The following is a 15,000-nucleotide window of genomic DNA, read 5'->3' on the forward strand; positions in this document are numbered from 1 at the left end:
TAAAATTTTATATCACGTTATATACGAGTCTTTCACATCCTCTTTTTTATATTTCATTAATTTCATTTCGTTTTAGTAAGACTTCATTCCGTAAAAATCCCAGCCTTCTTTGAAATATCATGAGCTGTTCTTGTTGGTTGAGCTCCTTTTTTAAGAAAATCGAGAATAGCAGAAAGGTTTAAAAAAGTTTGATTAGTTATGGGATCATAAAAACCCACCTTACTAAGATCTCTTCCTTCTCTTCGGTATCGAACATCAATTGCAAGGATTCGATAAACGGCTCGTTGGGATAGATGTATATGAATAATACCCCCCCTAGAAACGTATAAGAGGTTTTGGCCTCGTACGGCTCGAGAAAAAAAATTCAAATAGTAAATTCAAATATTAAATAGAGAAATAAAAACATTAAATCAATTAGCCAGTATTAAAACCCTAAATATTTTTTCCATAAAAAGCATTCATAACATTCGTACTCTCGTAACTCAAGTTAAACAACTCTCAAATATCTCACCGGAGAATCCTTAAGTACTTTTTTTATTGAGTAGTCTCTAGCCCTTTTTTTGTTTGTCTCATTGCAAATTTTAGAATCAATTTTGATTCTTCAGTTTGATCTAGTTTTTCAAACAATTGAAAACAGGATTTCCTTTTTTCAAGATTCTTTATCCTTACTTTGAATCTTTAGGTTTAGACATGACTTCGGTGATATTGAATCGTTTTATTAAAAAAGGGCAGCAACAAGCCCCTTATTTTGTTTATGATTTCTGTTCTTTCTATACAAAGAATCATACAAACGCTTGATTCACGCATGATAGACTTTTGATTCAAAGAATTTTACAATTTTAAGAAAATTTCCTTTTCCATTGTAAAATTGCTTGAAAGGACTTTTTTCAATATAAAAAGACTTACGAAGTTGTTCCAACTTATTAATTCGCACTAACCCTAAATCCTTACTCCTGCGAAAGGACTAAAAACTTTCTATTCTCCTCGAGCTCCATCCTGTACTCTTTTTTATATTACAAAAAAGTGTAGGACTCTTGTAAAATAGAATACAAAATGTCGAGCCAAGAGCACCTATATTCCTAATATAAAAATAAAAGTGGCGGATGAAAAAATCCACAGCAGATAATGTCCTTCAATTCAAGTCGTACGTTGCTTTCTACCACATCGTTTTAAACGAAGTTTTACCATAACATTCCTCTAGTTTGTGTAATTGATTCAATGATGGAATCATGAATAGTCATAGTTCAGTCAGTATATAATAATCTATACCTTTTCTTTCTCTATGAATGGAATAGTTTATTTACGCGTAAAGGTTCGGTCAGAATGAAAATGAATTCCATATTAGTTTGAATAGAAATCTATATTTATATATAAATAAATAAATATAGATTTTTTTATTAAAACTCTTAGAATCTGCGGTTCTACCTTACTTACCCGCATCACACAAATTAAAAAAGCAAATAGATTTTTTTTGAATTCGGTTGAAATAATGAAAAATTAAGTTTATTCTTCTTTTCATTTCAATATTTTATTCTTAAAAAATTTGGATTTTTAAACAGAAAGAGAAAGATGGTGTACAAAGGCAATAGAAGATTGATTCTGTAATGACTGTACTCTGGGACGGAAGGATTCGAACCTCCGAATAGCGGGACCAAAACCCGTTGCCTTACCGCTTGGCTACGCCCCATTTCGCTTTTTATTCAAGACTACTAAAAGAGTAATATTCCTATTGGTTGTTCGTCAATTCAAAATGAAATATAGATTACATTGGTGCTAAAGTTTTAACACGTGTAGATAGCAAATAAAACTTACTTTATTGATCATTACATAGAATTCAATTAAGATATTGTATGAAAATATTATTTCTTTCATTCTCATAAGAGAATAAAAGGATTTTTGATTGAGTAAGTTCAACAAAGTCTTTTTAGACTATCTTTCTTTATTTTTTCCTTATATAAAAAATATATTAAAAACTCAATCAAAATTAAATTATCCACAAGAACACCAATTTTTGTTATGCTTAATATATTTAATTTGATCTGTATTTTTTTTAATTCTACCCTTTTTTCAAGCACTTTTTTAGTCGCCAAATTGCCAGAGGCCTACGCCTTTTTGAATCCAATCGTAGATGTTATGCCCGTAATACCTCTTTTCTTTCTTCTCTTAGCCTTTGTTTGGCAAGCCGCTGTAAGTTTTCGATAAAATTCTTAATACTGTCTTAAACAAATTCACGATTTTGATTTTTCCAACAATTCAAAAGATCCAAAAAATCTTGACGTATGAACGAACTCTCAATTCAAACATTTAATTTTTTTGGTAGCCATACTAAATCTGGATCATTTCTATTTCCTAAATTTTATCCTCTTTTCCCTAAATGAAAGAACCTAATTAGATTCAAGTTCACCAAAAAAATATCTAGATGTTGGTATGCAAATCTGTTTGAATATGAAAGATTCGACTATTATCTTAATTACAAATAACTTTCTGAAACCTTTTTTTTTATTGGTATCAAAATTAGATATTTGATATAAAAATAGAGAATCTATTCTCTTTTTTTTTAGTAAGATCTTGGAGATTGTGTAATGCTTACTCTCAAACTTTTTGTATACACTGTAGTTATATTCTTTGTTTCTCTCTTCATATTTGGATTCCTATCTAATGATCCAGGACGTAATCCGGGACGTGAAGAATAAAAAAGAAAGTTTTTTTATTGCTTTATTTAATTCGTGGAAATGCTCGAATTTTATTAGGATTTTATCTATTACACACCATCAAAAGGAGAAGGGGAAAGAGAGGGATTCGAACCCTCGGTACGATTAACTCGTACAATGGATTAGCAATCCAACGCTTTAGTCCACTCAGCCATCTCTCCTAATCGAAAAGGGATATTTAATTAGGTTCCATAAAAAAAAAAAAAGGCTTGAAAAAGAACCTTCTCCACTTTATTCTTAAAAAGCTTTCTTTTTTTGTTATAGATATTCTTTATCTTTATATTATATATATATATATTTTTTTTCATTTTCTATATTTTTTTCTATATTTTATTATATTATTATATATATATATATTCTTTTTGATTATTTGATTATATAAATATATATATCCTATATTTAAATATATAATATATATATAATATATATCCTATATATAAATTATATAAATCCTCTATTATATATATAATATATATATAATATATATTATATAATATATATATTACTATTATATAACTGTTTTTATAGAACTTTCTCAGCAATTCTAGTTACATTAAAAATTTAGCTAAAGATTAGATAAAAAAGGCGCGAACTCAAAAAAGAAATAAATAAAACCATAATCATAGAAATAGAGAATCCTTTTTTTATTTTGTCTCGTCAAAACAAAAACACAAGTAAAAGATCTTTTTTATTTTAATAGCCTGGCCTGGTCAGTCCCCAGCCGGGCCTTTTTTTGTTAAAATTAAAAAGACTCATCCGATGGATTTTTAGATAAAAAAAGATTTGAAATAAAAAAAAAAGTGGAATTGAATTCGCTTTTACTAATTTTCTTAAGTCAACTCTAGTTTTTTCTAAATTTTTTCAGATTTTTTTATTACACCCCCGATTACTTTGTTCGACAAAAGGTTAATTTATATGCAATAATTGCATTGTAGCGGGTATAGTTTAGTGGTAAAAGTGTGATTCGTTCCTTTAATCCCTTTAATAGTTAAAGGGTCTCTCGGTTTGATTAATCTTCCGATCAAAAATTTTATTTCTTAAAAGGATTTAGTCCTTTCCCTTTCAATGAAAGATTCAAGGAAGATTATAGATTCTCGTAATTTATATCCAAAGACTCTAATCAATTGTAAATTTGGATTATGAAATTCCGAAACATAATTTTTGAATTGGATGACTATTTACAATTCAATAAGTATAACAAGAGGATCCATGGATAAAGCTAGAAAAGTGTCTTTCTAATCGTAACTAAATCTTCAGTTCTATTCATTGTTTGGTATAGAAAAATTGAAGCAAAATAGCTATTAAACGAGAACTTTGGTTTACTAAAGACATCGACATATTATATTGTTTTAGCTCGGTAGAAACCAAATACTTTTCCTAAGGATTCCGTTAAATAGAAATAAAGAACGAAGTAACTAGAAAGATTGTTCGAGTTGGCCCGATCTATCTTCTAGAAGGATCATCTAGAAAGCAAAATTTTCTGTGAAAGTACCCAGACGGAAAAAAGCTCACATAGATGTTATGGGTCGAATTTTTATTTCGTTCCCGTCTTTTTTTATTTGGGAATTTCTCCATCCATCATAAAGGAGCCGAATGAAACCAAAGTTTCATGTTCGGTTTTGAATTAGAGACGTTAAAAATATAAAAATGATCAATCGACGTCGACTAAAACCCTTAGCCTTCCAAGCTAACGATGCGGGTTCGATTCCCGCTACCCGCTCTAAATTCACAATTGCCCTTTTTTTTTATTAGAGAAAATTTGTTATATTAGAATTGTCTAATAGCAATTGTGTATTGAATTCACTTCAATACACAATTGCTAAAAAGATTTTGCACATTCTTTTTTTTTAACAATAGGAAAGTAAAAAAAAGCGAAAAGCGTCCATTGTCTAATGGATAGGACATAGGTCTTCTAAACCTTTGGTATAGGTTCAAATCCTATTGGACGCAATATAAATATATCTATATTGATATTTATCTATTATTTCCATTTCTATATATTATATATAATATCTATTTCGAAAAAAGATAAGAAATAAATAGAATAAGAAAGAAATTCTGAATGCTTTAAGATTTAATATTAAACAGATATTAGTTAGATACTTCTTTCTATTATATATACTTGACTTATAGACTTCTATTTCTAGAATTTCTTAAAAAATTAATTAAAATTAAAGAGTAAAATTGACTAAAGAATCAAAAATTAAGAATAATCCGTTTCGTTTTTTATACTTTCTCCTGAAGTAGGAAACGTTCTAGTTGCTCTTGAATACCTTCTTTCAAAAAGCTTTCTGCTTCAGCGGTTAATGTCTTGGTAGAGGCTATGATTTCTTGAAACTGAGGTTTATTCGTTTTTAAGTAAGTGCGTAATTGAACGAGAAATTTTCTTACTTGTCCAATTTCTAATCCATCCAGATAACCATTTGTTCCGGTATAAATGGTCATTATCTGTTCTTCCACTGTGAGGGGGGCTGATTGGGATTGTTTCAGTAACTCACGCAATCGTTGACCTCTTGCCAATTGATTCTGAGTAGCTTTATCGAGATCAGAAGAAAATTGGGAAAAGGCTTCTAATTCAGCGAATTGAGCCAATTCCAATTTTAATTTTCCAGCTACCTGTTTCATAGCTTTAATTTGAGCGGCGGATCCTACTCTCGAGACAGAAATCCCTACATTAATAGCAGGTCTGATTCCAGCATTAAAAAGATCGGCGGATAAGAATATTTGTCCATCTGTAATGGAAATTACATTAGTAGGAATATAAGCTGAAACATCTCCTGACTGGGTCTCGACGATTGGTAAGGCAGTCATACTCCCTTCACCTAATTGAGAGCTTAATTTAGCGGCTCTTTCTAAAAGACGTGAATGTAAATAAAAAACATCTCCTGGATAAGCTTCACGACCCGGCGGTCTTCGTAATAGAAGAGACATTTGTCGATAAGCTTGTGCTTGTTTGGAAAGATCATCATAAATTATTAAAGTGTGTTGTTCACGGTACATAAAATATTCAGCCAAGGCTGCTCCTGTATAAGGCGCGAGGTATTGTAACGTAGCTGGGGAATCGGCCGTTTCAGCTACCACAATAGTGTATTCCATTGCCCCTCGTTCCTGTAAACTGGTCACTACCTGAGCCACGGAAGAAGCTTTTTGACCAATAGCTACATAAACACATATTACATTTTGGCCTTGTTGATTGAGAATTGTATCTGTGGCTACTGCTGTTTTACCGGTCTGTCTGTCACCAATAATTAATTCTCGCTGGCCGCGTCCTATAGGGATCATGGAATCAATAGCAATAAGTCCTGTTTGAAGAGGCTCATATACAGAACGTCTCGAAATAATACCTGGGGCAGGAGATTCAATTAACCGAGATTCAGAAGCGGAAATCTTACCTCGACCATCAATAGGGTTAGCCAAGGCGTTTATAACACGCCCCAAATAAGCCTCACTCACCGGTATCTGAGCAATTTTTCCCGTAGCTTTGACTGAACTTCCTTCTTGGATCATCAAACCGTCACCCATTAATACAACACCAACATTATTGGATTCTAAATTAAGGGCAATACCTATAGTACCCTCCTCAAATTCTACTAATTCACCTGCCATTACTTCATCAAGACCATAAATACGAGCGATGCCATCGCCCACTTGAAGTACGGTACCGGTATTTACAATCGTTACTTCTCTATTATATTGCTCAATACGTTCACGGATAATATTACTAATTTCGTCGGCTCTAATGGTTACCATGAGTATTGTCCTGATTCTTTTGTTGGAAGAAAAAAAAATAATGCCTATAATAATCGTAAGGAAATAATTAATCAGTTATTTCTTTCATCGTACCAAACATCCCAATATTTGCATTAATAGTACGTAAATGTAACTCATTACTCAAACAACTATTTAGGGTTCCTATAGCTCCTTGTAAAGCTTGTTGGAAAACCCGTTCGCGGACTTGATTAATTGTTCTTTGTTGCTCAAAAAGAATGGTTTCATTTTTGTAATTTTCTAATTGTTTCAAAGTTTTATAAGTTGAATTAATCAAATTCAATTTTTCTCGTTCGATTTCAGAGTATCCATTCACGCGAAACTTATCCGCTTCCGTTTCTACGTTACGCAAGCGCGCCCGGGCATTTTCTAATTGTTGAATAGCTCCTTCACGCAGTTCTTCTGAATTTCGAATAGTATTTAATATCCTCTGCTTTCGGTTATCTAATAAATCATTTAATGAAAGTAGATTATCTTTCCATTCATTAAAAAAAAAGTTCTATGATCCCTTCCCGAACCAAACATGAATCTTTCGATTCATTTGGCTCTCATGCTCACTTATTCCAATCAATTATTTATGAGACTTCCCTTCCCATCTTTTTCATGCAATGAGCCTACCCTCTCCCGAGTTTTTTTATTCAATTCATATTCAATATATATTTCTATCGAAAAAGATCACCAATCCAAGATAAAAATATTCGGAGGATTCTTCTGACCAATGAAAAATTAATAATTGTCAGCAAAGTTGTTTCTTTTTTTCTTGAAATCCAAAGAATTCTTATTATTTTATACGTAGGTTATCAATTCTGCATTATAAAAAAAGACTCAAAAAATTTTATCGACATGAGTGTTTTATATCGAAAAAAGTATAACAATTCTTTTTGAAAATTTTATTCATTTTTTTATTTAGTCTACATTTAGACTATATATAGTAGAAAGAGTACCATGTTGCATCTGAACTTCAAACGGTTTAGCTTTAACCATGTTAATTAATTGTCCCAATTTTTGGTTAATAGAGAATCAAAGTAAAGCGGACTTACCAAAGAATAACGAAAGGCTATGGTTCTCAAATATGATTTTTTTATTCAGAAGTAATTCGCGGGATTATGCACTCTTTCCTAGTTATAGTGCCACTGGGTGAATCCAGCCTATTCTTGAAATGAACAACTCACACACACTCCCTTTCCAAAAAAGATCAATACACCGAAAACTACACTTAGATTTATTGGATTTGTTGCTAAAATATCGGTATTAAATCCGAAACTCCCGGCGGATGGCCAGTGACCCAAGTAAACGAAAGAATCGGTTAAATTTTTCATATAATCTCCTCTTCTAGCTAAACTATAAAAAAGGAACTCTGTCCTTTTTTTTTTATTCTTTTTATTGAAAATAAAAAGAAATTTGAATTTAATAATTTAATTTACCTATTTGGATATTTGTAAACAGAATCAAAAACCTATTCTATTTACAAACGTATTTTCCAAAATTTTTAATTTTCAATAATAATAATGAGACTTATTAGAATTAAGCTAGAATTTGAGACCAAGTTTTATGTCAAGTTCAAAAAACCTAAACCTACTTTTTTCGCAACACTCCTTAAAAAAAAGTTTCTATTAAACTAAAAGAATAAGGGGAAGGAAGAAAGCGAATCGATGTGCTAATTCCCCATCCTCAAATTAGTCCTTCCCAAGGATTGTTGTCTCAATGAATAATTGTAGGAGTTAAATCTTGATAGAATTAAAAAAACTACAAAAAAAATCCAGAATTTTGTGATTTCTGGGCTTAAACAAAAGGATTCGCAAATAAAAGCGCTAATGCTACAACCAGGCCATAAATTGTTAAAGCTTCCATAAAAGCCAAACTAAGCAATAAAGTACCTCGTATTTTTCCTTCTGCCTCAGGTTGTCTCGCGATACCTTCGACAGCTTGACCCGCAGCTGTACCTTGACCGACTCCAGGTCCAATAGAAGCAAGCCCAACAGCCAACCCAGCAGCAATAACCGAAGCAGCAGAAACCAGTGGATTCATGATAAGTTCCTCACACCAAAATAAAGAAATAGTTAATGATACAATCATCCAATGACTTAGGACGTAATTCTAATTAAGTAATCGCTAAGATTAATCCAGCCAAAAAAACCAAAAACTTTAATTGAAATATGAAATAATATAATAAAATTATTGAATCATAAGAATTACTTTGATAGTAGTTCCTATCCGCGGGATTTTTAAAAATCCATAATATATATACGACTTTTTTATGCCATTTTTTTTATGAACCATTCTTTGAATTCTTCGTTCTTTTTTTATCATTTTTTCAGCCAATTCACAGATAAAAAGGAAGAACTTCTAATCGAATCCCTATCTAAATCTAAATAGAAATTCACAAAAATAGTAGAGCAGATTCAGATTATATAGATCTTTAACTCATATATACCTAGGCAATATCAAATATCACATATACAAGTGTTTCTTACATAATGTAAACCAACTATTCTATAATTAATTGGGCTAACCTAAAAAAGAATATTAAAAAAAAAACCATTAATGATGACCTTCCATAGACTCACCTATATAAGCCGCAGCTAAAGTGGCAAAAATGAGAGCTTGAATCCCGCTTGTAAATAATCCAAGGAACATAACAGGTATAGGAACCACTAAAGGTACTAAAGAAACAAGAACAACAACGACTAATTCATCGGCTAATATATTTCCGAAAAGTCGAAAACTAAGTGATAGGGGTTTTGTAAAATCTTCTAAGATGTTAATGGGTAAAAGAATTGGGGTTGGTTGAATGTATTTACTGAAATACCCTAATCCTTTTTTGCTAAGCCCCGCATAAAAATAGGCTACTGATGTGAGTAAAGCTAAAGCAACCGTCGTATTTATATCATTCGTTGGTGCTGCTAACTCCCCTTGAGGTAACTGGATAATTTTCCACGGTAAAAGGGCTCCTGACCAGTTAGAAACAAAAATAAATAAAAACAGGGTTCCAATAAAGGGAACCCATGGACCATATTCTTCTCCAATCTGGGTTTTACTCACGTCTCGAATGAATTCAAGGACAAATTCAAAGAAATTTTGGCCGTCAGTTGGAATTGTTTGTGGATTGCGAATCGCTAGAACTGCGGAACCTAATAAGATAGCAATTACAACCCAAGAAGTAATAAGAACTTGGGCATGGACCTGGAAACCCCCTATTTGCCAATAGAAATGTTGGCCTACTTCTACACCAGATATCTCATATAACCCTTCTTTTATTAGTGTGTTGATGGAACATGATAAAACATTCATATTGCCCTCTGACAGAAATAAGAACTTTAAATTATTTTGATTCAAGACCCCCCCTTTTTTTTTACTTATTTACTTAAATTTTATATTTTAGTTTTGGATCCCAACTAAACAAATCACACAATATCCCCAGTTTTTTCTCTCTTTTTCTTTTCTACAATTCAGGAGTAGTAACCGATTTTTGAAATCGAAATACAGGGAGCCCCTCCCTAAAAAAAAAATTGATTTATTTATCTTATTATTAATCAAGAATTTTGTATATAGCTAGAACGGCCCTCACAAATTGCGAATACTAATTTGTTAAGAATGAATCGAATTGAAGCTATAGCGTCATCATTTGCGGGAATAGAAATATCCGCGAGATCGGGATTACAATTTGTATCGATTAAAGAAATGGTTGGAATTCCCAAAGTGATACATTCTCTAAGAGCCGTATATTCTTCTTGCTGATCGAGGATGATTACAATATCAGGCAATCCCGTCATATATTTAATCCCGCCTAGATATGTTTCCAAGCGAGATAATTGTCTCTTCAACACAGCTGCATCCCTTTTCGGAAGACGGTTGAATCCCTCTGTCTTTTGTTCAGTTCTCAAGTCCCTAAACTTATGAAGTCTTTTTTCGGTAGTGGACCAATTTGTTAACATGCCGCCGAGCCATTTTTTATTAACATAATGACACCGAGCCCGTATTGCAGCCCGCGACACTAAATCAGCTGCTTTATTTTTTGTCCCAACAATTAAGAATTGTTTTCCCCTACTTGCCGCATCAAAAACTAAATCACAAGCTTCTGATAAAAAACGAGCAGTTCTAGTCAGATTTATAATATGAATACCTTTACGCTTTGCAGAAATATAAGGTGCCATTCTAGGATTCCATTTCCTCGTACCATGTCCAAAATGAACTCCTGCTCTCATCATCTCTTCCAAATCGATGTTCCAATATCTTTTTGTCATTTCTTTTCACACTTAAAAAGGGGGGCACCCCAAACTAAAATAAAATTTTGTTCCGATGGAACCTTCTCTTGTACCGGGGATGGCCATTTATGCATGAACCAAGCCATTATTTTGTATTGATTATTATCTTTATTAGTGTTAACAAATTACGAAAGCAAATGACTACAGCAAACAACAAAAACTAAAATTTTAAATAGTCCGCTATTAGAAATCATTAAATCCTAGAAAAGTCAGATTTGGAAATAGAAGAGTCACAAAATTCCCTGTGGTAGAATAAAATATCTCTCATATCTCCCTCGAATAAAGCTAAATTCTTTGTTTTTTTTTCCAAAATAATGTTGGTATGTTGCCGTGAACAATGCACCAATCCTTTGTTGAATCCGGTCCCGGCGGGGATCACCCCCCCTAGAACAACATTTTCTTTCAGGCCTTTCAACCAATCGATACGACCCCGAAGAGCAGCTTTTGCTAAAACTCGAGCAGTTTCTTGAAAACTTGCTTCGGATATAAAACTTTGAGTATTCAAAGATGCTCGAGTTATTCCTAATAAAACGGCTCGATAACAGATTGCTTCTTCTAAAGCACGCCCCGTTCGTTCTGCTCGTAATAATCCAATAAGTTCTCCAGGTAAAAAAACATTAGACATTCCCTCTTCGGAAACCAAAACTTTTGATGTTATTTGACGTACAATAATTTCGATATGCCTATTATGAATCTGCACCCCCTGGGATCGATAAACCTTTTGAATCTTATTAACCAAAGAAATACGACTTTGCACTATAGTTAACTCAGCACCAATCAAGAATCCCCAAGGAATTCCAAGAATTCTTGTTATACACTTGTTCCAACCCTTAATCCGCTTTTCTAAGTTCAACGATATTGAATCAATCGAGCGGACTTCTAAAACTTGTTCTACTTTTGGAAGACCTTGGGTTATATCACCGGATCTCGATTTTTCATATATAAATGTAACTAATGTATCCCCTTCGTAAAGAATTTCGCTGTAATGCCCATGAACTTTTGCTCCCGGAGTAGCCAAATAGGGCTTAGCGGATCTTATTACTGCGGAATCCCTTTGAACAATTAAAACTTGACCCGATTTTAGGTGCGGTTCTTTTTTAGCTATACATACATTTTCACAAAAAAATTGTCCAAGACTAATTATTGTGGACGTTTCCTCACAATAATTATGATGATAATTTTGATGAAGAAAATACCAATTCAATTTGAATGGATTCAAAACAACGTTACTATATGGGTCGAGATTTAAAATTATTCCGTTTTCATCGATTAAATAAGAGTTAATTTTTTGAAAAATATATTTTAAGTTATCAAGTTGAAAATATTTAATTAAAGAGATCTGATTATAAGTTAGTAAAGGCAAAAACGAATAAAAATTTGAAATTGGGGTAGCTGTTCCTAAGGGGCCCGACGAATTTTTAATTGTAATTAGAGTATTTTTTTTTATTGATTGGTTTATCACATTGTGATGTTTTACATGATTAAATGGACCCATTCTAAAACAATTAGATGATGATAAAATTAACAAAGATTGGGACTCCTTATTTCGATTTAAGAACATGCGAATAGTTCCGTGATTTTGTCTAAGTGATTGTTGAAGAATGCCAGACTTGGGCGAAATCGAATAAAACGGATTCATGTGATCTGCAGAGATCAATCCCGAATCTGGCGAATTATTCCTTTTTCTTATATATGAAATATGGGATTTCACTAAGCCAATTCTTATGAAATCTTGAATCAAACCCTTTGTACTTACTTCAACAAAGAAAGCACGGACCTCCTCGAGAGAAGAATTTTTGTCCCAATTCAAGACTAAACAAGTTCGAACTAATTGAATACTTGTGTCAGAAATTCCTCGAGTTGGTTTGCCATTTCCATAAAGGATATAGTTGAAAACTCGAAGTTGAATATTATCCTTTTCCCGAAAGAGATCTTGTGGGAAGAGTGTTGCCAAATTTATACTGTCCGCTATCTCATAGGTGGCTACGGGCCGCACCAAAACAAAAAACTTTTTCTTGGTTGGTGTAATCCGTTGGACATAAATCCAATTTTTAAATTTTTTGGATTCCTTCGAGTTTTTTTTTCCTCTTCCTGGCGGTATCAAGATGCCACTGTGTCGGGATATTTTATCTGTCTTGTCCGGAAAATGGATATCCCCTGAAAATATTTTGAGTTCAATCCTTTTTTTTTTTTTCTCTACTCGGATCAACCCGCCGACTTGGCTTCTTATATTTAAAGTGAGTCGTGTATCCACTCCAATGATACTATAGTTCTGTACCATTATGGCAGAGGATTCGGGTAAAATATGCACTTCCTCAGGAATGAAAAAAAAGCGATCTACTTTCATTTCGTATTTTGTCTTAATTTTTTGGACTCCTCGATACTCAATCATATCCTCTTTTTGGATGATTGAATCCGCCTTTAGAGTCCCATATTTAAGAATTCCGGAACTCTTTCTTCGGTATCTAGGATCATCAAAAAAAGCAAAAATACTATTTCTACGGAAAATACCATTTATGGGTATTTCAACCGAGATACCTGACTGCGGTATGAATTCTTTCTCTTGCTCTTGAATCGATTGGAATGGAATGAGAAATCTATTTCTTCGTCTTTTTGCTAATAAATCCGAGTTCTCATGAAAAATAGCAGAATATATTAAATTATAATGACTAGTACCTAAGTTTCCATTCAATTCTGAATAATCGTAAATCCCTAATTTTTTTGGATCGGCAAAATCGGAACTAAAAAATTTTTGGCTCACTTGATCATTATTCACTGAGAGGCTAGAAATAGATTTTCTTTCGGCGGAAAGAAAGGGTATATTCATTTGATCTTGATCTTTATGGATCGAAAAACGAATTAGACTAGATCCACATGAACCTCCGGATAATATCCATAAATGACTTGTTTTTGGTAAGAGGTGGACATTACTATATGTAAATTCGGGTGCATGGGACACATCAGTACTCCAGTGCATTTCGCCCTCTGAGTCAGAATAAATATATTTTCTAACCCTCTCTTTAAAATGAAAAGTGTATGTTCCCTCGCGAATCTCAGCAATCACTTGTTCTGATTCCACATATTGATCATTTTGAACTAAAAGAAAACTTTTTGGTGGAATAGTCACGCTATGTATAATATCTTCGCTCTCAATAATTACAGACAAGTCTATATAACATAGAAAGGCAGGATGCCCGTGACGTGTACGTGTAGGATGAACCAAATCCTCATTGAATTTGATTTTTCCATTATAAGGGGCTCGTACATGTTCGGCAGTACCTCCTGTAAATACTCCGCCGGTATGAAAAGTTCTTAATGTTAGTTGAGTCCCCGGTTCGCCGATCGATTGACCCGCGATAATACCTACAGCTTCCCCCAATTCAACGAGGTCACCATGAGTGGGACTCCGACCATAACATAATCGACAGATCCAAGATGTACTCCGACAAGTAAAGGGAGTTCGAATGGATATTGATTGTGTTCCAAAGGTTATTAATCGATTGACAAGTCCAATCCCAAGATCTTGATTTCGAAAGGCGACACATCGGGAACCTATATATATATCGTCTGCTAAGACACGACCAATTAATGTTTGGATAAAAATTCTTTCTGACATCATCCGATTTTTATTTCGAGGACTCACCGAAATCCCTCGGATAGTGCCACAATCTGTTCTACGTACAACAATATGTTGAACTACTTCAACAAGTCGACGCGTAAGATATCCAGCATCTGATGTGCGTACAGCAGTATCTACAACTCCTTTACGGGCTCCATAGCAAGAAATAATATATTCTGTTAAAGACAGTCCTTCGCGTAAATTGCTTTGAATAGGTAAATCAATCATTTGTCCTTGGGGATCCGACATTAATCCTCTCATACCTACTAATTGATGTACTTGAGATGCATTTCCCCTAGCTCCCGAAAAAGACATCATATGGACTGGATTGAAGGGGTCCGTCATCCTAAAATTAGGATTCATTTCTTGTCGCAAATATTCACTTGTAGCATACCATATCTCAATAGATTGGCGTAATTTTTCTACCGCATGTACATTCCCATAATGATGGTGTTTTTCCAAAATCCAACTTTGTTGTTCAGCATCTTGGACAAGCCAGCCCTTAGAAGGTATCGTTAAAAGATCATCAATTCCTAATGAAATGGATGTAGCAGTGGCTTGCTGGAAACCCAGAGTCTTTACTTGATCTAGGATGTGTGATGTATATGCCATCCCGAAGTGATCTATTAATCGGCTA

The 15,000-nt window shown here is 33.3% G+C and overlaps 9 protein-coding genes and 4 non-coding genes across 13 annotated transcripts in view; 5 read left to right on the forward strand and 8 right to left on the reverse strand. All coding sequences in view use genetic code 11, as the record gives it.

Moving 5' to 3' along the window:
- Positions 1-83: 83 nt before the first annotated feature.
- Positions 84-1,188, reverse strand: rps16 (ribosomal protein S16). The gene is made up of 2 exons: positions 1,149-1,188; positions 84-283 (listed from the first exon to the last, which is right to left on the reverse strand). Exons 1-2 carry the CDS (start codon positions 1,186-1,188, stop codon positions 84-86), a joined length of 240 nt encoding a protein of 79 aa, NP_051041.1.
- A 427-nt stretch (positions 1,189-1,615) lies between these two features.
- trnQ lies at positions 1,616-1,687 on the reverse strand. The gene has a single exon. It is a non-coding gene; the product is annotated as a tRNA-Gln (tRNA).
- Positions 1,688-2,016: 329 nt separating this feature from the next.
- On the forward strand, positions 2,017-2,202 carry psbK (photosystem II protein K). The gene has a single exon. The coding sequence runs from the start codon at positions 2,017-2,019 to the stop codon at positions 2,200-2,202; it is 186 nt and encodes a 61-aa protein (NP_051042.1).
- A 380-nt stretch (positions 2,203-2,582) lies between these two features.
- psbI (photosystem II protein I) lies at positions 2,583-2,693 on the forward strand. The gene has a single exon. It carries the CDS (start codon positions 2,583-2,585, stop codon positions 2,691-2,693), a length of 111 nt encoding a protein of 36 aa, NP_051043.1.
- A 91-nt stretch (positions 2,694-2,784) lies between these two features.
- Positions 2,785-2,872, forward strand: trnS. The gene has a single exon. It is a non-coding gene; the product is annotated as a tRNA-Ser (tRNA).
- Positions 2,873-3,645: 773 nt separating this feature from the next.
- On the forward strand, positions 3,646-4,431 carry trnG. The gene is made up of 2 exons: positions 3,646-3,668; positions 4,383-4,431. It is a non-coding gene; the product is annotated as a tRNA-Gly (tRNA).
- A 158-nt stretch (positions 4,432-4,589) lies between these two features.
- On the forward strand, positions 4,590-4,661 carry trnR. Its single transcript has one exon. It is a non-coding gene; the product is annotated as a tRNA-Arg (tRNA).
- Positions 4,662-4,937: 276 nt separating this feature from the next.
- Positions 4,938-6,461, reverse strand: atpA (ATP synthase CF1 alpha subunit). The gene has a single exon. It carries the CDS (start codon positions 6,459-6,461, stop codon positions 4,938-4,940), a length of 1,524 nt encoding a protein of 507 aa, NP_051044.1.
- Positions 6,462-6,528: 67 nt separating this feature from the next.
- atpF (ATP synthase CF0 B subunit) lies at positions 6,529-7,798 on the reverse strand. The gene is made up of 2 exons: positions 7,654-7,798; positions 6,529-6,938 (listed from the first exon to the last, which is right to left on the reverse strand). The coding sequence occupies exons 1-2, from the start codon at positions 7,796-7,798 to the stop codon at positions 6,529-6,531; spliced, it is 555 nt and encodes a 184-aa protein (NP_051045.1).
- A 463-nt stretch (positions 7,799-8,261) lies between these two features.
- Positions 8,262-8,507, reverse strand: atpH (ATP synthase CF0 C subunit). The gene has a single exon. It carries the CDS (start codon positions 8,505-8,507, stop codon positions 8,262-8,264), a length of 246 nt encoding a protein of 81 aa, NP_051046.1.
- A 513-nt stretch (positions 8,508-9,020) lies between these two features.
- atpI (ATP synthase CF0 A subunit) lies at positions 9,021-9,770 on the reverse strand. The gene has a single exon. It carries the CDS (start codon positions 9,768-9,770, stop codon positions 9,021-9,023), a length of 750 nt encoding a protein of 249 aa, NP_051047.1.
- Positions 9,771-10,012: 242 nt separating this feature from the next.
- Positions 10,013-10,723, reverse strand: rps2 (ribosomal protein S2). Its single transcript has one exon. The coding sequence runs from the start codon at positions 10,721-10,723 to the stop codon at positions 10,013-10,015; it is 711 nt and encodes a 236-aa protein (NP_051048.1).
- A 214-nt stretch (positions 10,724-10,937) lies between these two features.
- Positions 10,938-15,000, reverse strand: part of rpoC2 (RNA polymerase beta'' subunit) — a 4,131-nt gene continuing 68 nt past the window's right edge. Inside the window, exon 1 of the mRNA in view lies at positions 10,938-15,000. This exon is cut by the window's right edge and continues 68 nt beyond it. Coding sequence (NP_051049.1) covers positions 10,938-15,000 — 4,063 coding nt within the window.

Source organism: Arabidopsis thaliana, chloroplast (genome assembly GCF_000001735.4).
Source record: "Arabidopsis thaliana chloroplast, complete genome".
NCBI classification, from domain to species: Eukaryota; Viridiplantae; Streptophyta; class Magnoliopsida; order Brassicales; family Brassicaceae; genus Arabidopsis; species Arabidopsis thaliana.